Below are 16,117 nucleotides of genomic sequence, written 5' to 3' on the forward strand. Positions count from 1 at the left end.
TTCTAGTTGAAACTTTTTCTAGTGTATCGAAGATCTGGAAACCACAGGCGTGTTTCGAAATCAGCATTTAGCATCATGTCTTCATTTGGAACCATTTTCAAAGTGACCACCTACGGTGAGTCGCACTGCCGCTCGGTTGGATGTATTGTGGACGGAGTACCACCAAACATGAGTCTTACTGAGGAGGACGTCCAACCTCAGTTGTCGAGAAGACGTCCTGGCCAGTCCAAGTTGACTACTCCAAGAAACGAAAAGGACAGAGTTGAGATTCAATCTGGAACGGAGTTTGGCAAGACTTTGGGTACTCCTATTGCGATGGTTGTGAAGAACGAGGATCAAAGACCAAAAGATTACACTGAGATGGATGTTTTCCCAAGACCATCGCATGCGGATTTCACCTATCTTTCTAAATACGGAGTGAAGGCTTCTTCTGGAGGAGGAAGATCTTCTGCCAGAGAGACGATTGGCCGTGTTGCTGCGGGGGCCATTGCTGAGAAGTTTTTGAAACAAGTTAACGATGTTGAGATTGTTGCATTTGTTTCTGGTGTTGGAGAATGCCAGATTGACCGTTCTGTTCAGAATCCAGAGTTTATGGAGCTGTTGTCGACTATTACCAGAGAGAAGGTTGACCAATCTGGACCTATTCGCTGTCCTATTCTCGAAAAGGCCGACGAGATGACCCGTCTTGTTGTTGATTGCAAAGAAAGAAACGACTCTGTGGGAGGTATTGTGACCTGTGTGATACGAAATGTTCCTATTGGTCTTGGAGAGCCGGCTTTCGACAAGCTGGAGGCCATGCTTGCACATGCTATGCTCTCGATTCCAGCTACCAAGGGATTTGAGATTGGGTCTGGATTCGAAGGAACCAAGATGAGAGGCTCAGAGCACAATGATCCGTTTGTGCAAAAGGGATCGAAGCTGGGAACCGCGACCAACAACTCTGGAGGAATCCAGGGAGGTATTACGAACGGAGAAAACATCTATTTCAACATTGCTTTCAAGCCTCCAGCCACCATTTCGCAAGAGCAACAAACCTCTAGCTACGAGGGAGACAGCGGTGTTTTGAAGTCCCGTGGAAGACATGACCCGAACGTTGTTCCTCGTGCCATTCCAATCGTGGAGGCCATGGCTGCGCTGGTTCTTGCTGATTCTTACTTGATCCAGAAGTCTAGAGAGTCCACGTTTGGAAGCGTTTACTAAGTTCAATAAGCTATTTACTGCTCCTCCTCTTTCTCGTTGCTGACTGTGCGTTTTCTTGGGCCGTCTGGGTCCGGGTTTGTGATTCTGAGCTTTGAGCGACGTTTGGAGCTGACCAGGATCTGCACGTCGAGATTGTCGAGGTCCGATTCTGGAGGAGGCAGGAAGTCCTTGGACCGCACGGGCGTTGAGTAGATTGGCAGTCTGTTGTGGAACACAAGGGAGGTTGTGCGTGCTGCTGGAGGTGGAGACGGAGGCGGCGAGGCCGAGTGGTCGCTTGGTTCGCAGACCGTTGAGTTTGAGAGCATGGAGTGGGCGTCGGCGCGTTTTTGATAGAACGAGTTGAGCGACGCCTCTTCCGGGATGAGGTTGAGGGTCGAGTTGGACGCCTCGACCGGTTTCAGGACGGGGATGTTGGCCATTGGCGACGGTGGCTGCGGGTCCTCGAACGAGGTCTCTGCTGTGAAGAACGACTGGATGCTGGACTGGTATGAGAAGTTGCGTTTGAGCGAGCGGCCCAGCGTCGTGGACAGCGTTGAGAGCGAGCGTTTGAGCGCGGAGACCGGCGGAATGGCGTCGGTGTCGATCTGGTGGACCATGTCCGACTCGAGCTGCCACCGTTTGCGTTTCCACGAGCTGATGGACAAGTTATCGCCGTCGTCGTAGTTGTTGACCTTGACGTTGTCGCCGAAATACGACTCTTTGATTTCCGGGCTGCCGCCGTGCGACGCGAACGTGGTCGACGACGAGTTGCCTGCTTGGTAGAACTCCATAATGTCCTTCAAGTCTTTCTCCTTCTGTTTTTCGTCCTCACGTGACCGGAATTTCTTGTAGACAAAGATAGCAACCAGTCCGAGCACCATGAGCGCGAGCGTGGGGATCACCACCGACAGCGCGATGATGAGGCTCTTGTTGGACTTGGACGACGACTTCTTGGCGATCGCCGAGTAGTCCACCTCGTTCAGCACCTCGAACGAGCTTGTGTTATACAGTGTAAGGGTGTAGTTTGCAGCTCCGTCCAGCGCAGATGCCACGATCAGCGTGTCGTACACCACTGCGGCGCCCGCTACCGACGATAGACTCAGCTGCGAGTCGTTCTGGTTGTTGGTTTTCGAGTTAGCCAGACTCACGCTGGTGTCGAGCGACGTCCAGGCCCAGGTCGACGACGTAACGTCGAGCCGCGCAAAGTTGGGCGTGCTATTTGACCCGGAGCTCGACTCGCCCCCCACCATCAGCACAGACTCCACGGAAAAGTCCGTGTAGTTGCTCGAGAGGTATTCCTGGGTAATCATGTCGCTGGAGAACACCGGGAGCAACAGGGCGTCGATTCGGGCGTTGATGGTATCTGCCTCGTCCACCGACACAGCCTTGAAACTCCAGGACTCGTACTGCCAAACAGCAAGCTGTTTCAGGCTGACCCAGCCTTCCTGGGTCTGGCCCCCGACGAGAACCATGGTGTTGTGGTTGATCAGCACGGACGCGGCGTTGTAGAAGCTCGATGGTTGCAACGAGCTGGCTGCCGTGGCAATTGTTAGCGAGTCCAGGTCCACCCGCACCAGCTGGTCCGAAAGAGCGTTGCTGGTCTTGTTGAGTCCGCCAAACACGTAGATCGCGTTGGGGTCGTCCGGAGTCGCCATGTACGCACTGCCGGTCAGATAGTCCAAGGACTCGTCGAAATCGAGCCGGTCCCAGCCGTGCGAGCTTGTGTTGTACAGAGACACTGCCAGAGCAGCATCGTCATCGTACAGGGCGTACAGGTTGCCGCTAATCGACAACACCTTGCAATCGTCGGCCGGAAGCGTCCAGAGCTCCGAGACCGTCTGGCCTGTTTTGTACTTGGAGTTGAACGGCAGCGGGATCAGCGAGCCGTCCACCTGCATATAAACCGTCCGGTTGTAATAGTCATAGATCGAGTCGGCCCGGGCGAGCGTCGCCAGCATCGCCAGCACAAGAAGAGCCAGTATCGTCATGGTGAAAGTTCTGTGCGGCGAATTTTTGCACGGAAAAAATAACCCCAGTATTTACAAATTGCCCAAACAGGCAACCAGATTGGCCTCTACAAGTGCTCGAAATGTTCCAATAAATCAGCATAGTATATCCAAATCAACCCATATCTAGCCTCCAAATGCAAATCCTAAAGCCACATGATGCAAACCCTAATTTAACTTCGTATTCCCTGTTTCTCGATCTTCAGCCTCAGTACCTTTAATCTATTGCCAATGCTGTTGATGAACAGCTCGATGGTCTTCTTATCCTCCACGTCCAGCTTCTCGTTGCCCGTCACCGGCTCCTCGTCGTTGCTTAGCAGCGCCTCCAGCATCCAGATCGCCGTCGAGTAGCTCAGCTCGCACCCTAGCAGGTCCTCGTTCTTGAGCTCGTTCATCGCCGCGGTCCGGCTCATCTCCAACGCACGGTCGAAGATCAGCTTCTCTGCAACAACAGGCTTGCTCAGACTGCCCGAGCTGCTAGCAACCTTCTCGTTCGCGTCCGCAAGCCGCAGACGCAGAAACTCGGCCTTCTCCAACGACTCGTTGAACCGCGACCGTATCCACTGCACCAGCTCGTTCAGCTTCGGCGAAGTGGCCGGCTTGGACGAATTCTGGTGCCACCAGTCGCTCGCAATCGACATAGCCTTCGCCAGTAGCGACAACGTCTCCACGTACAACGCAACACCCTCGCTGCTTATCGTCCTCACCATCTGTGGGGGCAACGGCTCGTTCTGGAAAACGTCGTCGTAGTCAGACGACACGGGGTTGTTGGTCGACGACGAAGATGGGGGCAGCGGAATCAGCTGGCTCGACTTGACCTCCGCGAAAAGCGATATTGCGTGGGCCATCGTCGCCAGCAGTTCAAGCTGTCTGATCACTTCAGAGTCCTCGAGCGACGCCTGCCCGGTCTGCAGAGGCCTCAACGTCTTGGTAGCCAGCAGGCTCGCAGATATATTCGTAAGTGCACTATCTGCGGCAGTATGTTGCTGTTGTTGCTGTTGTTGTTGTTGTTGTTGCTGTTGCTGGCCAAAAAGTCTGTTTGAGGTATATCCCAACGCCTTCGTCAACGCGTTGGTCGGACTGATGGAGATCGGCATCTTGCGGTCTCCTAAACTTGGTCTGCGGTTAGATCCCATAGAAGAGGTACGGCTAGAAGGCGAGAAACGACGCTGCGTGAAGGCCCCCATAGGACCTCCTGAGGCTGGACCGGTCTGGTCCACATTTCCTGACTTTGGCGTTGAGATCGCCTCTGCTCCGGTGCCTGCCTTTGCAAGCTCATCAGCAATAGCATTCACCTCCACAGTGCGTTTCTCAACGACAACGTAGTCTCGCTCGTAAACATAATCATCCTTATCTCTCTTGCCACCTTTTTTAAGTTGGCCGTCTTTCGCAGTCCCTGGCGGAGGACTGCTCTTATTAATTAACTTCTTTATCACCTCGTCGTTACGCGAACTCTCCATTGGCTTTGGGATCTTGACGTTTTGTGCTTTTCCGATCAACAAAGATTTTGTAGGAACGTTATCAGTGCTGTCTTCCTCCTCCGCCTCTTCTTCTATCGTTTCCGGTGCCTTGTTGACAGGAGACTGTGATTTTGGGTTCGGGAGGTATTCGCTAATGAAAAGCTGCTCATCCACGTTGGAGCACTCGAGTGGTTCGTCTGCACATTGAACATCGTACACGATAAGCGGGTCGTTGAAAAATTCACGGAATCCCATCCGCTCCGTTGGATTGGCCTTCAGCAGACCGCAGATGAGCCTGACAAGATCGTCGGGGACCTCTGCCGACACTGGGAACGTAATTTCATCCTTGGACTTTTCGATCTTTCTCAGCAATTCCACGTGATTTGACGCTCTGAAGGGAGGTTTGCCAACGGCCATCTCGTAGATGACGGCTCCAACAGACCAAAGGTCTGCTTTGGCGTTGTACTTCTCGTACCGTAGGATCTCTGGGGCCATGTATAGCGGCGAGCCACACAAGGTCTCGGCCATGGAGGTCGAAGGGAGGAATCTGGCAAAGCCAAAATCAGCGATTTTGAGAACCGGTAACTCCCATAGTCCCGAGTAGCCCTTCTGTTTGAACTCTTCCTTGGAGTGCACAGGAGGAGACAACAACAAGTTCTGGGGCTTTATATCCCTATGAACCAAGTTCTGATCTCTTAGAAATTCCAAGGCGGACGCCAACTGTTTCAAGAAGTTGACCACCAGAACTTTATTCAAGCCATGGCTGTTTGGTGGCGAGGGATATCTCTCCAAAATAGAGCTTATAAGTGGATGAGTGTCGACCAATTGGTCTCTTCGACGGATAAAGTAGGACAAATCACCCAGGGAGCAGTACTCCATAAACAGATGGAAATACTGGTCTGTCTTGACGCAATCCAGAAGAGCCACGATGTGTGGGTTCTTGAGATTCTTGAGAATGGATATTTCGATCTCCAAGTTCTCAACCAATTTCTGGTTCTTTAACCGACTTCGAAACACAGACTTGACAGCCACCGGACTCTTGGTCTTGTTGTGATATCCCTTATAAACATTGGCAAACGACCCGCGTCCTATCTCAGGACCGATCGTGAACTCTCCAACAACTTGGAGTTGGTTTTTAGACATCGGGCCAACTAAGCTGTGCTGTAGTGTCCCTACTGCCTGTGGGGTTGTTTCGTATATCTTTCGTGTTTCCGGCACAAATAGTTGGGATCAAACGTTCAAAGAGTGTGCCATCCAATTTGCTGCGTAGTCCAACAATGATTCACCGCTAAATCCACCGTTCTACGCAAATAAAACTTTGTACCCAGAATAAATCTTAACAAGGTCTGACTAAATTGTTTTGCCCTTGATAAGAGGGTTAAAACGGGAAGGGAAAGCTATGGTGCACTTATTTTTTTTGAGGAGGCTTAGGTAAGCGTCATTTTCCGATGAGTGTGCGATAAATATTTTTCTGCCTGTCAAGCCTTATCGTGTCAAGAGATAACCAATGTACGTGTCTGTGGAACTGGTTTCCACCACGCTATCTGTGATCTCGACGGTGTGCTGGATTATGGCACAGGTGCCGCAACAGTTTGAGAATTACAAGAACAAAAGCACCGATGGAATCAGTGTCGAGTTCCTGTTGTTATGGTTTTTGGGCGATCTTACCAGTTTCCTAGGCTGTTATCTAACCGAACAGCTCCCATTTCAACTGTATTTGTCATGCTACTTCCTGTTTAATGACCTGGTGCTGTTGTTTCAGTTCCTACATTACGGCGGACGACTAAGACTTCATAGACCTGTCTCTTGGTGGACGCTCCTTTGGACAAGATTCGTGCCTGTGAGCGCTGAACAAACAACCACAGGCGTCCGGTCGGCGTCAGTGGGGTCAATCGTGGCCTGGATGTGCACGTGTATCTATTTATCGTCCAGAATGCCGCAATTGGTGAAAAACTATCGCCGCAAGTCGGTGCACGGCATCTCTCCATTACTTTTCGCGTTCGCCCTCATGGGCAACCTCACCTACTCGCTATCCATCTGCTGCAACGCGTGGATGCTGCCATTTGCAGAAAGAAGCGCGTTTCTACAAAAAGAATTACCTTACATCCTGGGTAGCAGTGGAACCGTGCTATTTGATCTGCTATACTTTTACCAACGTTGGATGTATGCAAAGCCGCACGATTACCTGGTCCTGGTGGAGGAGTGAGTCAGTGTCCGGTTTTTGTTTAATAGAATCCCTGCCCCGGCTGCCCCGTCGGCTGGTTATACATGGACATCACCTGGGCGTTGGCCACCTGTCGTTGTTGGGCCATTTGCATCTGTTGCATCTGTTGCATCTGCATCTGCATTTGCATCTGGGCCTCTGCCTCTGCCTGGCTCGGGTCAATGTATTGTTGCCCGTTCGAGTCAATATAGTACACTTGGCCGGTGTTTGGGTCCACATACTGATAGATTTGCACGTCCGAAACTCCCGGCTGTGCAACGGCCTGTTGCACTGGCTGGTCTCCGCTCAACCAGTCGAAATCGTTGGCTCCTGTTTTCGTGGCGTCCAACAAGGCACCCGAAGCGGACTTGCGTCTTGGAAGTGGCGGCGGAGCCTCTTCTCTCGTCTCTTTCTCCAAAAGATTGGCCGCACGCCTAACGTCTCCGTGCGTTCTTTCTAGAGCATCAAGATTCCGTTCCTCGTCCTCAAACCCGTAATCGTATTTCAGTTTCCGCGAAAGGTCCACGTACCTGCGCCGACGCGGACTTGTTCCTCGCGAGTTCTTGTACCCTGAGCCTCCCGAGTAGGCAGAATAGCCAGAATGTCCAGAATTCACAGAGCCGACGGAATGGCCCCTTCTTCTGTGTCTTCTCGACTCGGACCGCAAGTTGTAGTCGCTTGGGTCGATGGGAGTCGTGCGAAACTTACCGCGGATGTACTTGTCGCGCAAAAACAGCGTAATGGCGTCCTTATCGTCGTCGTCGTACGGGAACGGCTCCTTGCGATTGTTCCACAGCCGGTGGTTTTCCTTGTTTCCGAGCGATTCCAGCATGTCCAGTTCCTGCGAGCTCCAATTATCCAGACTTAAAGACTTGACCTGGGAGATGTCGGGACCAAAAGTCCGGTGGATAGACGCACACCGTCCGCACAGAAAAACACCCAAATTCCACGACGCCCACGTCGGATACGACGCCCCGCACTCGCCACACCGGTTGTGGTTCCCGCGCGCGTTCAGCATCTCCAGAAGCCGCTGTTCCTGCTCTGATCTTTTTGGCATTTGCAATATTCCGTTAAACAGACACCAACCATCTTTTTCACCTCGCCATCTTGCGACTACAGGGACGACGCTGACGTCAGCAGAAAATATCAGACGGTGTGCCCAGGCTGTGTTAATTTTTCACAATCCAGGGCAGTCGGAGTACGCATCGATATGGCTGGCTGGCGGCGACTTCCAAAAGCGAAAGTGCACACTCGCAGACGATCCACAATCCCTCTGCTTTTCGACGGAGCCGAGTCCGACCATCGATACATTGTAAGGTCTCCGTCTGGCGAGCATCTGCACGACGTTTGTGCGCTCAAGGACGCCCGTTTGGTCGATAAGGTTTGCGAGAGCTCGTGGGACGGGTTTCTGAGCTGGCGCAAGATGCCTGTGAAGGAGAAAACTGAAATCTACTCGAATTTGGCCGCGCAACTCACAAGTCTAAAAGACGAGTACATCCAGGCCCATTTGGAGATCGGGGTACCAGGCTGGATGAGCGGGTTCAATTTCCAGGGATTTTTGGATAACGTGAACCAATACAAGGCTTTGTTGACAACCCGGGCGGCTGGAGTTGTTCCTGTACAAAACATGGACATGCAACACCAAAACGATCTCTCCATGGTGGTCCAAGAGCCTGTTGGCCCGGTTTTGAGTATCGCTCCATGGAACGCTCCGGGGATTCTTGCTGCACGGTCTGTTCTGGCACCACTGACGGCCGGATGCTCGGTGATTGTCAAGTCAAGCGATCTTTCCGCCCGGATCTCGTATTTAACCGTCAAGGCTTTCCACGAGGCAGGAGTTCCTGCCAACGCCGTGAGTCTTGTGCATTGCGAGGCAGACCACGCCCAGCAGCTCGTGGACGCTCTGATTGCGCACCGTCGTGTGAGGAAGGTCAACTTCACCGGGTCCACGCAGGTGGGCTCGTCCATTGCTGCGGTAGCAGGAAAACACCTTAAACCAGTGCTATTGGAACTAGGCGGCAAGAACTGCTCTGTGATCACCAAAGATGTTGCGGACCTCGAGACAGCCGTGCGCACAAGTCTCTGGGCAAGTTGGGCCCATAAGGGCCAGATCTGTATGTGCACAGACTGGATTTTTGTGGATGAAAGTATTCAGACCAAAGCTTTTGAGTATATAAGCAGAATCGGATCAGAGATGATTTCCAACGATGCGGACTTGGAAATACCTCAAAGAACAACCAACCATGCTCTCAACGCCAAGAATTTGGTCCAGGACGCTCTGGAAAAGGGAGCCACCTTGCTTGCTGGAACGCCAGACTTCTCTGCAACCAGCAAGTTCCAGCCGGTGGTTCTGGCCAACGTTACACCCGCCATGAAAGTGTACTCGACCGAGACTTTTGCGCCGATCGTCTGTGTTGGCACCTACAATACCACCAACGAGGTTGTCAACACCATCAACGACCTGGACCACGGCCTAAAGTGCTCTATATGGAGCTCGAACCATCTCCAGGCATACCACCTGGCAGGCCAGATCGACGCCGGCTCAGTGCACATCAACTCGCCCACGGTCATGGACGAGGCGCATCTCCCGCACGGTGGCGTCAACAAGTCAGGCTACGGCCGGTTCAACTCCCATTGGGGCGTGCAGGAGTTCAGCTACCCTAAACTCGTCACTTTGCGCGAGTGAGCTTTTTGGCCTGCACACCCGTGCACCAGCAGCAAGAAAAGTGGTGTTAGTCGATAGTGAAATAAAATTATACCTAGACAAATGCTCTTGAGAAGTTTGGCACGCGGGGTGTATGGCAGTCGGGCCGTTCGGCCAATGACAGCCGTCAGAGGGTTCCAGTCTATTTATCATGCGCCGGTTCCGATTCTGGACGAGTCGAAACTCGAAACCAAGATCCTGGCAAAAGCGTACGACAAGTATGTGCCGGAGCACGGGTTCACGCAAAAATCAGTGGATCTTGCTGTTTCTGAGCTCCAATTAAAGCCCGACAATTTGTCTGGACTGTTTGGGATCGGATTACAGGTCCCTGACGTTGTGAACGAGCTGATTATGTACCATTTGAAGTATACGAGAGCCAAATTAGCCGACTATAGAAACGAGGCAGACAAGTTGGGTACGGAAACAGAGAAAGTGCGGTTTTTCCTCACAAAGAGACTGCTGGACAACAAGCCGATCATCAAACATTACCATACGGCGCTGGGAAGAATGGTGCTTCCATTGAATGTGAGTACATTCTTGACAGAGCTACATAATCTTTCCGACGACATCACGTATTATTCTGGAGACCGGTCGAACGACTTTGCGTGGTACTCCAAACGGTTTGCATTATCCGGGGCCATTGTCCAATCGGAGCTGTTCATGCTGGGCGACACATCTGCGGATTTCTCGCCAACCATCGAGTTTATGAACGACAAGATCACTCATATCGACACTCTTGGGTATGCATACAATTCTGTTGAGGAATGGGCGATATTCAACGGGATCAGCGTAATCAACCTGATCAAGAGCCAAATAGCAAGAGGATGACCAGCTAGACCAGCTAGGCCGTTTGCGCGTTCACCAAAATACTCTGTATATTTTCAAGATCTTTTTGATGTTGTTGTATTTTCTCCTCCACCCGAGCAATATCGCCTGTGATAAACTCGATTCTCTTGTCCACGTTCAAATTCGCCTCGGAGTTGTCCTGCGGCAGCAAAACAGGCCCCACAAGCTTGTAGATCTTGGCGTCGTCGTCGAGTCTATCGAACTCCTCCTTGACGATCTTGTTCTCCTGGAACTGCGTCTCGAGCTTCTGTCTGGCCCGCACCAGATCAGACAGATCCGACTGCAGTTTCGTGTACTGCTGCGAAAGTTGTTCCAAATTCACCTGACTGGCCATTTGCAAGCTTGATGAAATAAAATGGAGGAAATATTTAAAGGCCACTCCCTACACCTTTTCGCCTTTCTTTATTTAAATTATGGTGAGTATTTCTTCAATTGGTGCTAATTCCGCTAGTTACGTCCATTTCAAGAGCTTCCTACGCCACGACACATTGTCCAGGACGAGAGTCTGGACCCGTCATATGAGAAAGAACCCATAATACCAACAATCTCCGTGGACCATCACGTTGATACGCACAGTGACTACTTCATTGTTGTTCCCGAGGTGTTGAAACCGATATACGAGGGCTTTTTGAAGACTGTCGAGTCGAAAGTCGTTTCCTCGATCAGTGTTAAGTTCCCAGAACTAGAAGACGAGGACGAAATCGACGAGTACGACGAACAAGAACAGCTCTACAAGTCGTCAAACGCATTTCTGGCCAAACAGGACTCCAAAACCATCGAGATTCGTCAGTTCGTAGCTGCCGGAAACGCAATTAACGTGCTGTTGGTGCCCATCTTCAAGAACAAACTGGTTTACAACCTGTTTGCGTCCGCATTGTTCACTCATTTTGCCGTCTCCAAGCTGCTCTGTCTGGGAACCAGCGAACTGAACGGATCAACTATCAACAAACTGGTCTCGGACAATTACGAGAAGTTCTCCGAATCGTCGCTGGTCAGCCAGGTGCCGACCATGAGACCACCGAATTTCGTCACCGGAGCAACTGGTGCTCTGATTTCCCAGGCAAACACACGCCAGGTCCCGGTGGCAGCACTGGTTGTTTCTGCAGAAGGAGCTTTCCAGCTGGATATGGAAAAATACGACCTGGACTCGCTCTCAGACCTGTCGCACGTGCTCGACGACTATCTCAGTCTCAAGGGCAAATACATCAAGACCGTGCAGGACCTTTCCAAAGCCAAAAGAGCCACCAGTGGTAGCAACGCTTTGTACATATGAAAAACCTCAATTTACCCTACTTGCACTCCACAGCCTGGAGTTAAAAAAAATTTTCCCAGTAAATATTTTTCAACTTTAATTAGGATCTATTCATCATGGCCGGACTTGACTATCTTCTTTTCGAAGAGGCCACGGGATACGCCGTCTTCAAGGTGAAGATGCAACAGGACGAGATTGGCTCGAGACTCAAGGAGGTCCAGAGCGCCTGTAACGACCTGGCTGCTTTTTCCAAGCTTGTTGAGCTTGTGTCCTTTGCTCCGTTCCAGGGAGCTGCCCAGGCTCTTGAGAACGCCAACGAGATCAGTGAGGGACTTGTTTCCGACTACTTGAAGTCTGTGATCGAGTTGAACCTGCCAAAGGCTTCCAAGAAGAACAAGATTGCTCTTGGTATTTCTGACAAGGCCCTTGGACCTTCGATCAAGGAGGTTTTTCCATACATCGAGTGCCACTCCAACGAAGTTGTGCAGGATCTGTTGAGAGGTATCCGTGTTTTCGGTGCCAAGTTGCTCAAGGGTCTTCAGGAGGGAGACTTGGAAAGAGCCCAGCTTGGTCTTGGACACGCCTACTCCAGAGCCAAGGTTAAGTTTTCTGTTCAAAAGAACGACAATCACATCATCCAGGCCATTGCTTTGCTCGACCAGTTGGACAAGGACATCAACACTTACTCCATGAGAGTCAAGGAGTGGTACGGATGGCATTTCCCAGAGCTGGCCAAGATTGTTCCAGACAACCACCAATACGCCAAGCTTGTTTTGTACATCAAGGATAAGACTTCTTTGACCGAAGACAGTTTGCACGACGTTGCTGCCATCGTCAACGAGGACGCTGGTGTTGCGCAGGAGGTGATCGACGCTGCTCGGATTTCTATGGGTCAGGACATTTCTGAGCAAGACATGGTGAACGTTTTGGCATTTGCCGAGAGAGCAGTCTCTATTTCCGATTACCGCAAGAATCTCTCTAGATATCTGACAGACAAGATGCACACTGTTGCGCCTAACTTATCCGAGCTTATCGGAGAGGTTGTTGGTGCACGTTTGATTTCGCACGCTGGTTCGCTCACAAACCTTTCCAAACAGGCTGCTTCCACGGTGCAGATTTTGGGAGCCGAGAAGGCTTTGTTCAGAGCATTGAAGACCAAGGGAAACACTCCTAAATACGGTCTGATCTACCATTCTTCTTTCATTGGAAAGGCTTCTGCCAAGAACAAGGGAAGAATCTCCAGATACTTGGCCAACAAGTGTTCGATTGCTTCTCGAATAGATAATTACTCTGACGAGCCAAATAATGTTTTTGGCCAGATCCTTAAGAAACAGGTGGAGCAAAGATTGGAGTTCTACGACACCGGAAAGTCTCCGATGAAGAACTCGGAGGCTATCCAGGAGGCTCTGCAATTATCCGGTAAGGACCTGGACTCTGTTTCTGATATTATTGAAAAGCCAGAGAAGAAGGAGAAGAAGGAGAAGAAGGAAAAGAAGGAGAAGAAGGAAAAGAAAGAGAAGAAAGAAAAGAAGGAAAAGAAGAGACACGCTGACGATTCTGAGGATGGAGAGAAGAAGAAGAAGAAGAAGTCTAAAGATTAGATAGTTAGATAATTTTCAACAGATAAAGCCGATTTCGAACCAGTATTAAATAATTATGTCAGCTGCCACAGCAATTGTGTCATAAAAAAAGGGTCGATTTTATAGATTACCCGTTTCATCCCTTATCTCTGGAGCAAAATAACTTGATTCAACAAATTATCTTGTGACAGGTTGGGGATTCAGGAAGGCTGGAACTTAAGAGCTACAGAACTACAGAATCTCAAACTTTTAATCGCCAGACTTTAGATTGATGGATTCCGGTTTGCTACTCATTGTTCTATAAATCAGGTGCTATAATTGTCATGTCTTCCCCAACAATGTTTAAACCCAACTACAATCTGGAGTCTGCTAGTTCCGAGCCGCAACAGCATTCGCCAATCAACATCTCCAAACAGCCGCTGACTTCCAGAAGACGCAAGTCGTCTTTCACCACTTCCTCTTCTCCGTACGCCAGAAGAAGGTCTTTTCTGTCCAAGGCCATGCTGGAGAACGACGATTTCCAAATCTACGAACTGTCTTCGTTCTCCCCTTCATCCTGCTTCATCTCGGTCGATAGCCCGTCCCGAGCCCGGATCCCGTCCTTCTCCATCAACCTCACACAATCCCAGGGGTTTATATGGAACCAGGACCTGTTCGCCTCGTCGTACCAACAGGCCCGCGCAGGAATCGACCCGGACGAGTTCCAGGAAGGCTCCGCCAGCGTAGAGGTGGTGGACATCGTGCTGGAAGAGGATTCCGACCCAGAATCCAAACCAGTCCCCGGAGATAGCTCGGCTAACCCTGTGCAGCCGGAACACACGTACCGGGACACCGTCTTCTCGGCAGACTACTAGTTTAGCTTTGTATACCAACGATCTTATGACTCATTGCAATTCTTGACCAATCTCCACGCGGGTGACGTACCTAGTGGCTGGCTGTCTCCGCCCCAAATTCCTCAGGTCGACCGACGCGTCGAAAACATTACCACCAAAACAAGTAGCGGAAAAAAATTTCATAACCAGTTGAACGTCATGCTAAGATTGCTCGGGTCCGCGCTCCCGCGCATGTCCAGACGGCTCGCGTCGACGTGCGCCGTCGCCAGACCTGTCACGATGGTCCCTCCCGCTCCGCTGGCCGGCTTCAAATTCATCAGTCCCGTGCTGGCAGGCCTTTCACAGTCCACAGAAATGGTTCTTTCGTCCGTTGTTAGAAAGAGACGACTCAAGATGAAAAAACACAAGCTTAGAAAGAGAAGAAAGGCACAAAGAGCCCTCCGAATCAAACATGGTAAATAACTGTACATATACACAATCAACTACAAAGAAGTGTCGATTCCGTCCGGATGGTCCTTGACCCAATTTTCCACCCATTGCGCGAGCCTCGAGACGTTTTCGTCGAGCGAGTCCACGTCCTCGCTCGCTAGTTCGATTACGATGTTCTCGTCGTAGTTGTCCTTTGCCTCTGTCAGCAACACCTGCATGATCTCCACCTCCACGTTCTCTCGCACCTTGGATTCCTTGTATCCTCTCTTTGTGAGTCTATTGTAGAGCATGGTGTTGTTGCATCTGAGCACCACCACAAGGTCGATCCAGCGTTCTGGGAAGATCTCACAGCAATGCCAGTCGATCACAAGCCCACCTTTACAAGCTAGCGGCTCCAAGGCGTCCAGAAGCTTGTCTTCGTCAACTATAGCAGAATCTCTCTCTTTGTCGTAGCCGTCGATACAATCGTTGTTTTTGGCGAACTCGCTCACATTAATGTGGGTCAGACCTTTCACCTGTTCACAGAGAAGTTCAGCATGGGACGTTTTGCCGCATCCAGGCGTTCCTGTGACAATTATGTTGGGGAGTTTCCTAAACATGGGATCAAATAATTAGATTAAATATTTTATCAAGGGTTCCGAATTTGGAAATACAGTTACCCGGACACAAAGAGAAACCGGTTTTGGTGTGTTTTTCAGCAATATTGTGAACAAGAACAGACTCCAAGAAGGAACACTAGATCGACAATTTTGGTGCGTTCAAAGTTGCGAAATTGCATGAGACCATTTCTGGATGTGTAAGTTGTGTTGTTACGGGATTTCCCGGTCAAATTTGCTAACAAAAACCAGCTGCTTGGGGAAATAATACTGGTGCCGATCATGGCATTCAGAGTAGTACAAATACCGAGCAATTTCCGTCTTTCAGCTCGGTAGCAGCACAAGCACAACAGCCACAGCCACAGCCCGCCGACGTGGTGGACCTACAACAGCAAATCAGTCAAACACAGGCGGTGTTGAACGCAATTCAACAGGCCAACAGAAACAAGGCCAACAGCGGCGTGAATGGCGACGGACTGGGCGAGTTCGCGCTGTCGGACATGGACAAGTACGGTCTGAACGCTTTGCTGCCCGTTTTAAAGATGCAAAATAATGAATTAAATACCATCACCACAGGACTGGATCTCAACATGTTGGGCCTGGACATGACCAGAAAAAACGAAAACGTGCAGATCTCCAAGACGTTTGCGTCCCCATGGCTGGAAACGAGCCGTTCCGAGGTGGAACCGATCTTTTCTGTGCCAAAGTCGTTTGAGATCAAAAACGACGAGCTGGCCAGCGTGGAGTCGCGAATCAGCACGTTCAACGACGAAACACTGTTTTTCATATTCTACTCCAAACCAAGAGACGTTTTGCAGGAATTGGTGGCCAGAGAACTCAACAGCAGAAACTGGAGATACCACAAGGATTTGCAGGTCTGGCTCACCAAGGACTCGAACGTCGAACCGACCGTCAACGGCCCGGCGTCCGAGAACGGCACCTACGTCTTCTTCGACCCAACCTCGTGGGAGTACGTGACCAAGGACTTTGTTCTCTACTACCAGTCCATCATCTAATGTATAATAAGTA

The 16,117-nt window shown here is 50.7% G+C and overlaps 15 protein-coding genes across 15 annotated transcripts; 6 read left to right on the forward strand and 9 right to left on the reverse strand.

The window, feature by feature from the left end:
• Positions 1–75: 75 nt before the first annotated feature.
• Positions 76–4,511, forward strand: OGAPHI_006623 (uncharacterized protein; the record flags this gene model as incomplete). The annotated part of the gene is made up of 8 exons (XM_046207929.1): positions 76–1,191; positions 1,534–1,859; positions 2,220–2,456; positions 2,564–2,684; positions 3,106–3,289; positions 3,640–3,837; positions 3,940–4,163; positions 4,275–4,511. 8 exons carry the CDS (start codon positions 76–78, stop codon positions 4,509–4,511), a joined length of 2,643 nt encoding a protein of 880 aa, XP_046058340.1.
• Positions 82–807, reverse strand: OGAPHI_006624 (uncharacterized protein; the record flags this gene model as incomplete). Its single annotated transcript, XM_046207930.1, has 1 exon — positions 82–807. The coding sequence occupies one exon, from the start codon at positions 805–807 to the stop codon at positions 82–84; it is 726 nt and encodes a 241-aa protein (XP_046058341.1).
• OGAPHI_006625 (uncharacterized protein) lies at positions 1,215–3,077 on the reverse strand (the record flags this gene model as incomplete). Its single annotated transcript, XM_046207931.1, has 1 exon — positions 1,215–3,077. One exon carries the CDS (start codon positions 3,075–3,077, stop codon positions 1,215–1,217), a length of 1,863 nt encoding a protein of 620 aa, XP_046058342.1.
• On the reverse strand, positions 3,359–5,788 carry OGAPHI_006626 (uncharacterized protein; the record flags this gene model as incomplete). Its single annotated transcript, XM_046207932.1, has 1 exon — positions 3,359–5,788. The coding sequence occupies one exon, from the start codon at positions 5,786–5,788 to the stop codon at positions 3,359–3,361; it is 2,430 nt and encodes an 809-aa protein (XP_046058343.1).
• A 364-nt stretch (positions 5,789–6,152) lies between these two features.
• On the forward strand, positions 6,153–6,851 carry OGAPHI_006627 (uncharacterized protein; the record flags this gene model as incomplete). Its single annotated transcript, XM_046207933.1, has 1 exon — positions 6,153–6,851. One exon carries the CDS (start codon positions 6,153–6,155, stop codon positions 6,849–6,851), a length of 699 nt encoding a protein of 232 aa, XP_046058344.1.
• Positions 6,852–6,870: 19 nt separating this feature from the next.
• OGAPHI_006628 (uncharacterized protein) lies at positions 6,871–7,905 on the reverse strand (the record flags this gene model as incomplete). Its single annotated transcript, XM_046207934.1, has 1 exon — positions 6,871–7,905. One exon carries the CDS (start codon positions 7,903–7,905, stop codon positions 6,871–6,873), a length of 1,035 nt encoding a protein of 344 aa, XP_046058345.1.
• A 153-nt stretch (positions 7,906–8,058) lies between these two features.
• On the forward strand, positions 8,059–9,534 carry OGAPHI_006629 (uncharacterized protein; the record flags this gene model as incomplete). The annotated part of the gene is made up of 1 exon (XM_046207935.1): positions 8,059–9,534. One exon carries the CDS (start codon positions 8,059–8,061, stop codon positions 9,532–9,534), a length of 1,476 nt encoding a protein of 491 aa, XP_046058346.1.
• OGAPHI_006630 (uncharacterized protein) lies at positions 8,298–8,816 on the reverse strand (the record flags this gene model as incomplete). Its single annotated transcript, XM_046207936.1, has 1 exon — positions 8,298–8,816. One exon carries the CDS (start codon positions 8,814–8,816, stop codon positions 8,298–8,300), a length of 519 nt encoding a protein of 172 aa, XP_046058347.1.
• An 81-nt stretch (positions 9,535–9,615) lies between the features above and the next one.
• Positions 9,616–11,671, forward strand: OGAPHI_006631 (uncharacterized protein; the record flags this gene model as incomplete). Its single annotated transcript, XM_046207937.1, has 2 exons — positions 9,616–10,341; positions 10,868–11,671. The coding sequence occupies 2 exons, from the start codon at positions 9,616–9,618 to the stop codon at positions 11,669–11,671; spliced, it is 1,530 nt and encodes a 509-aa protein (XP_046058348.1).
• Positions 10,394–10,732, reverse strand: OGAPHI_006632 (uncharacterized protein; the record flags this gene model as incomplete). The annotated part of the gene is made up of 1 exon (XM_046207938.1): positions 10,394–10,732. The coding sequence occupies one exon, from the start codon at positions 10,730–10,732 to the stop codon at positions 10,394–10,396; it is 339 nt and encodes a 112-aa protein (XP_046058349.1).
• Positions 11,672–11,757: 86 nt separating the features above from the next.
• On the reverse strand, positions 11,758–12,369 carry OGAPHI_006633 (uncharacterized protein; the record flags this gene model as incomplete). The annotated part of the gene is made up of 1 exon (XM_046207940.1): positions 11,758–12,369. The coding sequence occupies one exon, from the start codon at positions 12,367–12,369 to the stop codon at positions 11,758–11,760; it is 612 nt and encodes a 203-aa protein (XP_046058350.1).
• On the forward strand, positions 11,767–13,251 carry OGAPHI_006634 (uncharacterized protein; the record flags this gene model as incomplete). Its single annotated transcript, XM_046207941.1, has 1 exon — positions 11,767–13,251. The coding sequence occupies one exon, from the start codon at positions 11,767–11,769 to the stop codon at positions 13,249–13,251; it is 1,485 nt and encodes a 494-aa protein (XP_046058351.1).
• Positions 13,252–13,553: 302 nt separating this feature from the next.
• Positions 13,554–16,104, forward strand: OGAPHI_006635 (uncharacterized protein; the record flags this gene model as incomplete). Its single annotated transcript, XM_046207942.1, has 3 exons — positions 13,554–14,050; positions 14,159–14,517; positions 15,341–16,104. The coding sequence occupies 3 exons, from the start codon at positions 13,554–13,556 to the stop codon at positions 16,102–16,104; spliced, it is 1,620 nt and encodes a 539-aa protein (XP_046058352.1).
• OGAPHI_006636 (uncharacterized protein) lies at positions 14,546–15,091 on the reverse strand (the record flags this gene model as incomplete). The annotated part of the gene is made up of 1 exon (XM_046207943.1): positions 14,546–15,091. One exon carries the CDS (start codon positions 15,089–15,091, stop codon positions 14,546–14,548), a length of 546 nt encoding a protein of 181 aa, XP_046058353.1.
• OGAPHI_006637 (uncharacterized protein) lies at positions 15,516–15,875 on the reverse strand (the record flags this gene model as incomplete). Its single annotated transcript, XM_046207944.1, has 1 exon — positions 15,516–15,875. The coding sequence occupies one exon, from the start codon at positions 15,873–15,875 to the stop codon at positions 15,516–15,518; it is 360 nt and encodes a 119-aa protein (XP_046058354.1).
• Positions 16,105–16,117: the final 13 nt, after the last annotated feature.

The sequence above is a fragment of the Ogataea philodendri genome (assembly GCF_020536065.1).
Source record: "Ogataea philodendri strain CBS6075 chromosome Unknown scaffold13, whole genome shotgun sequence".
In the NCBI taxonomy this organism is placed as follows: domain Eukaryota; kingdom Fungi; phylum Ascomycota; class Pichiomycetes; order Pichiales; family Pichiaceae; genus Ogataea; species Ogataea philodendri.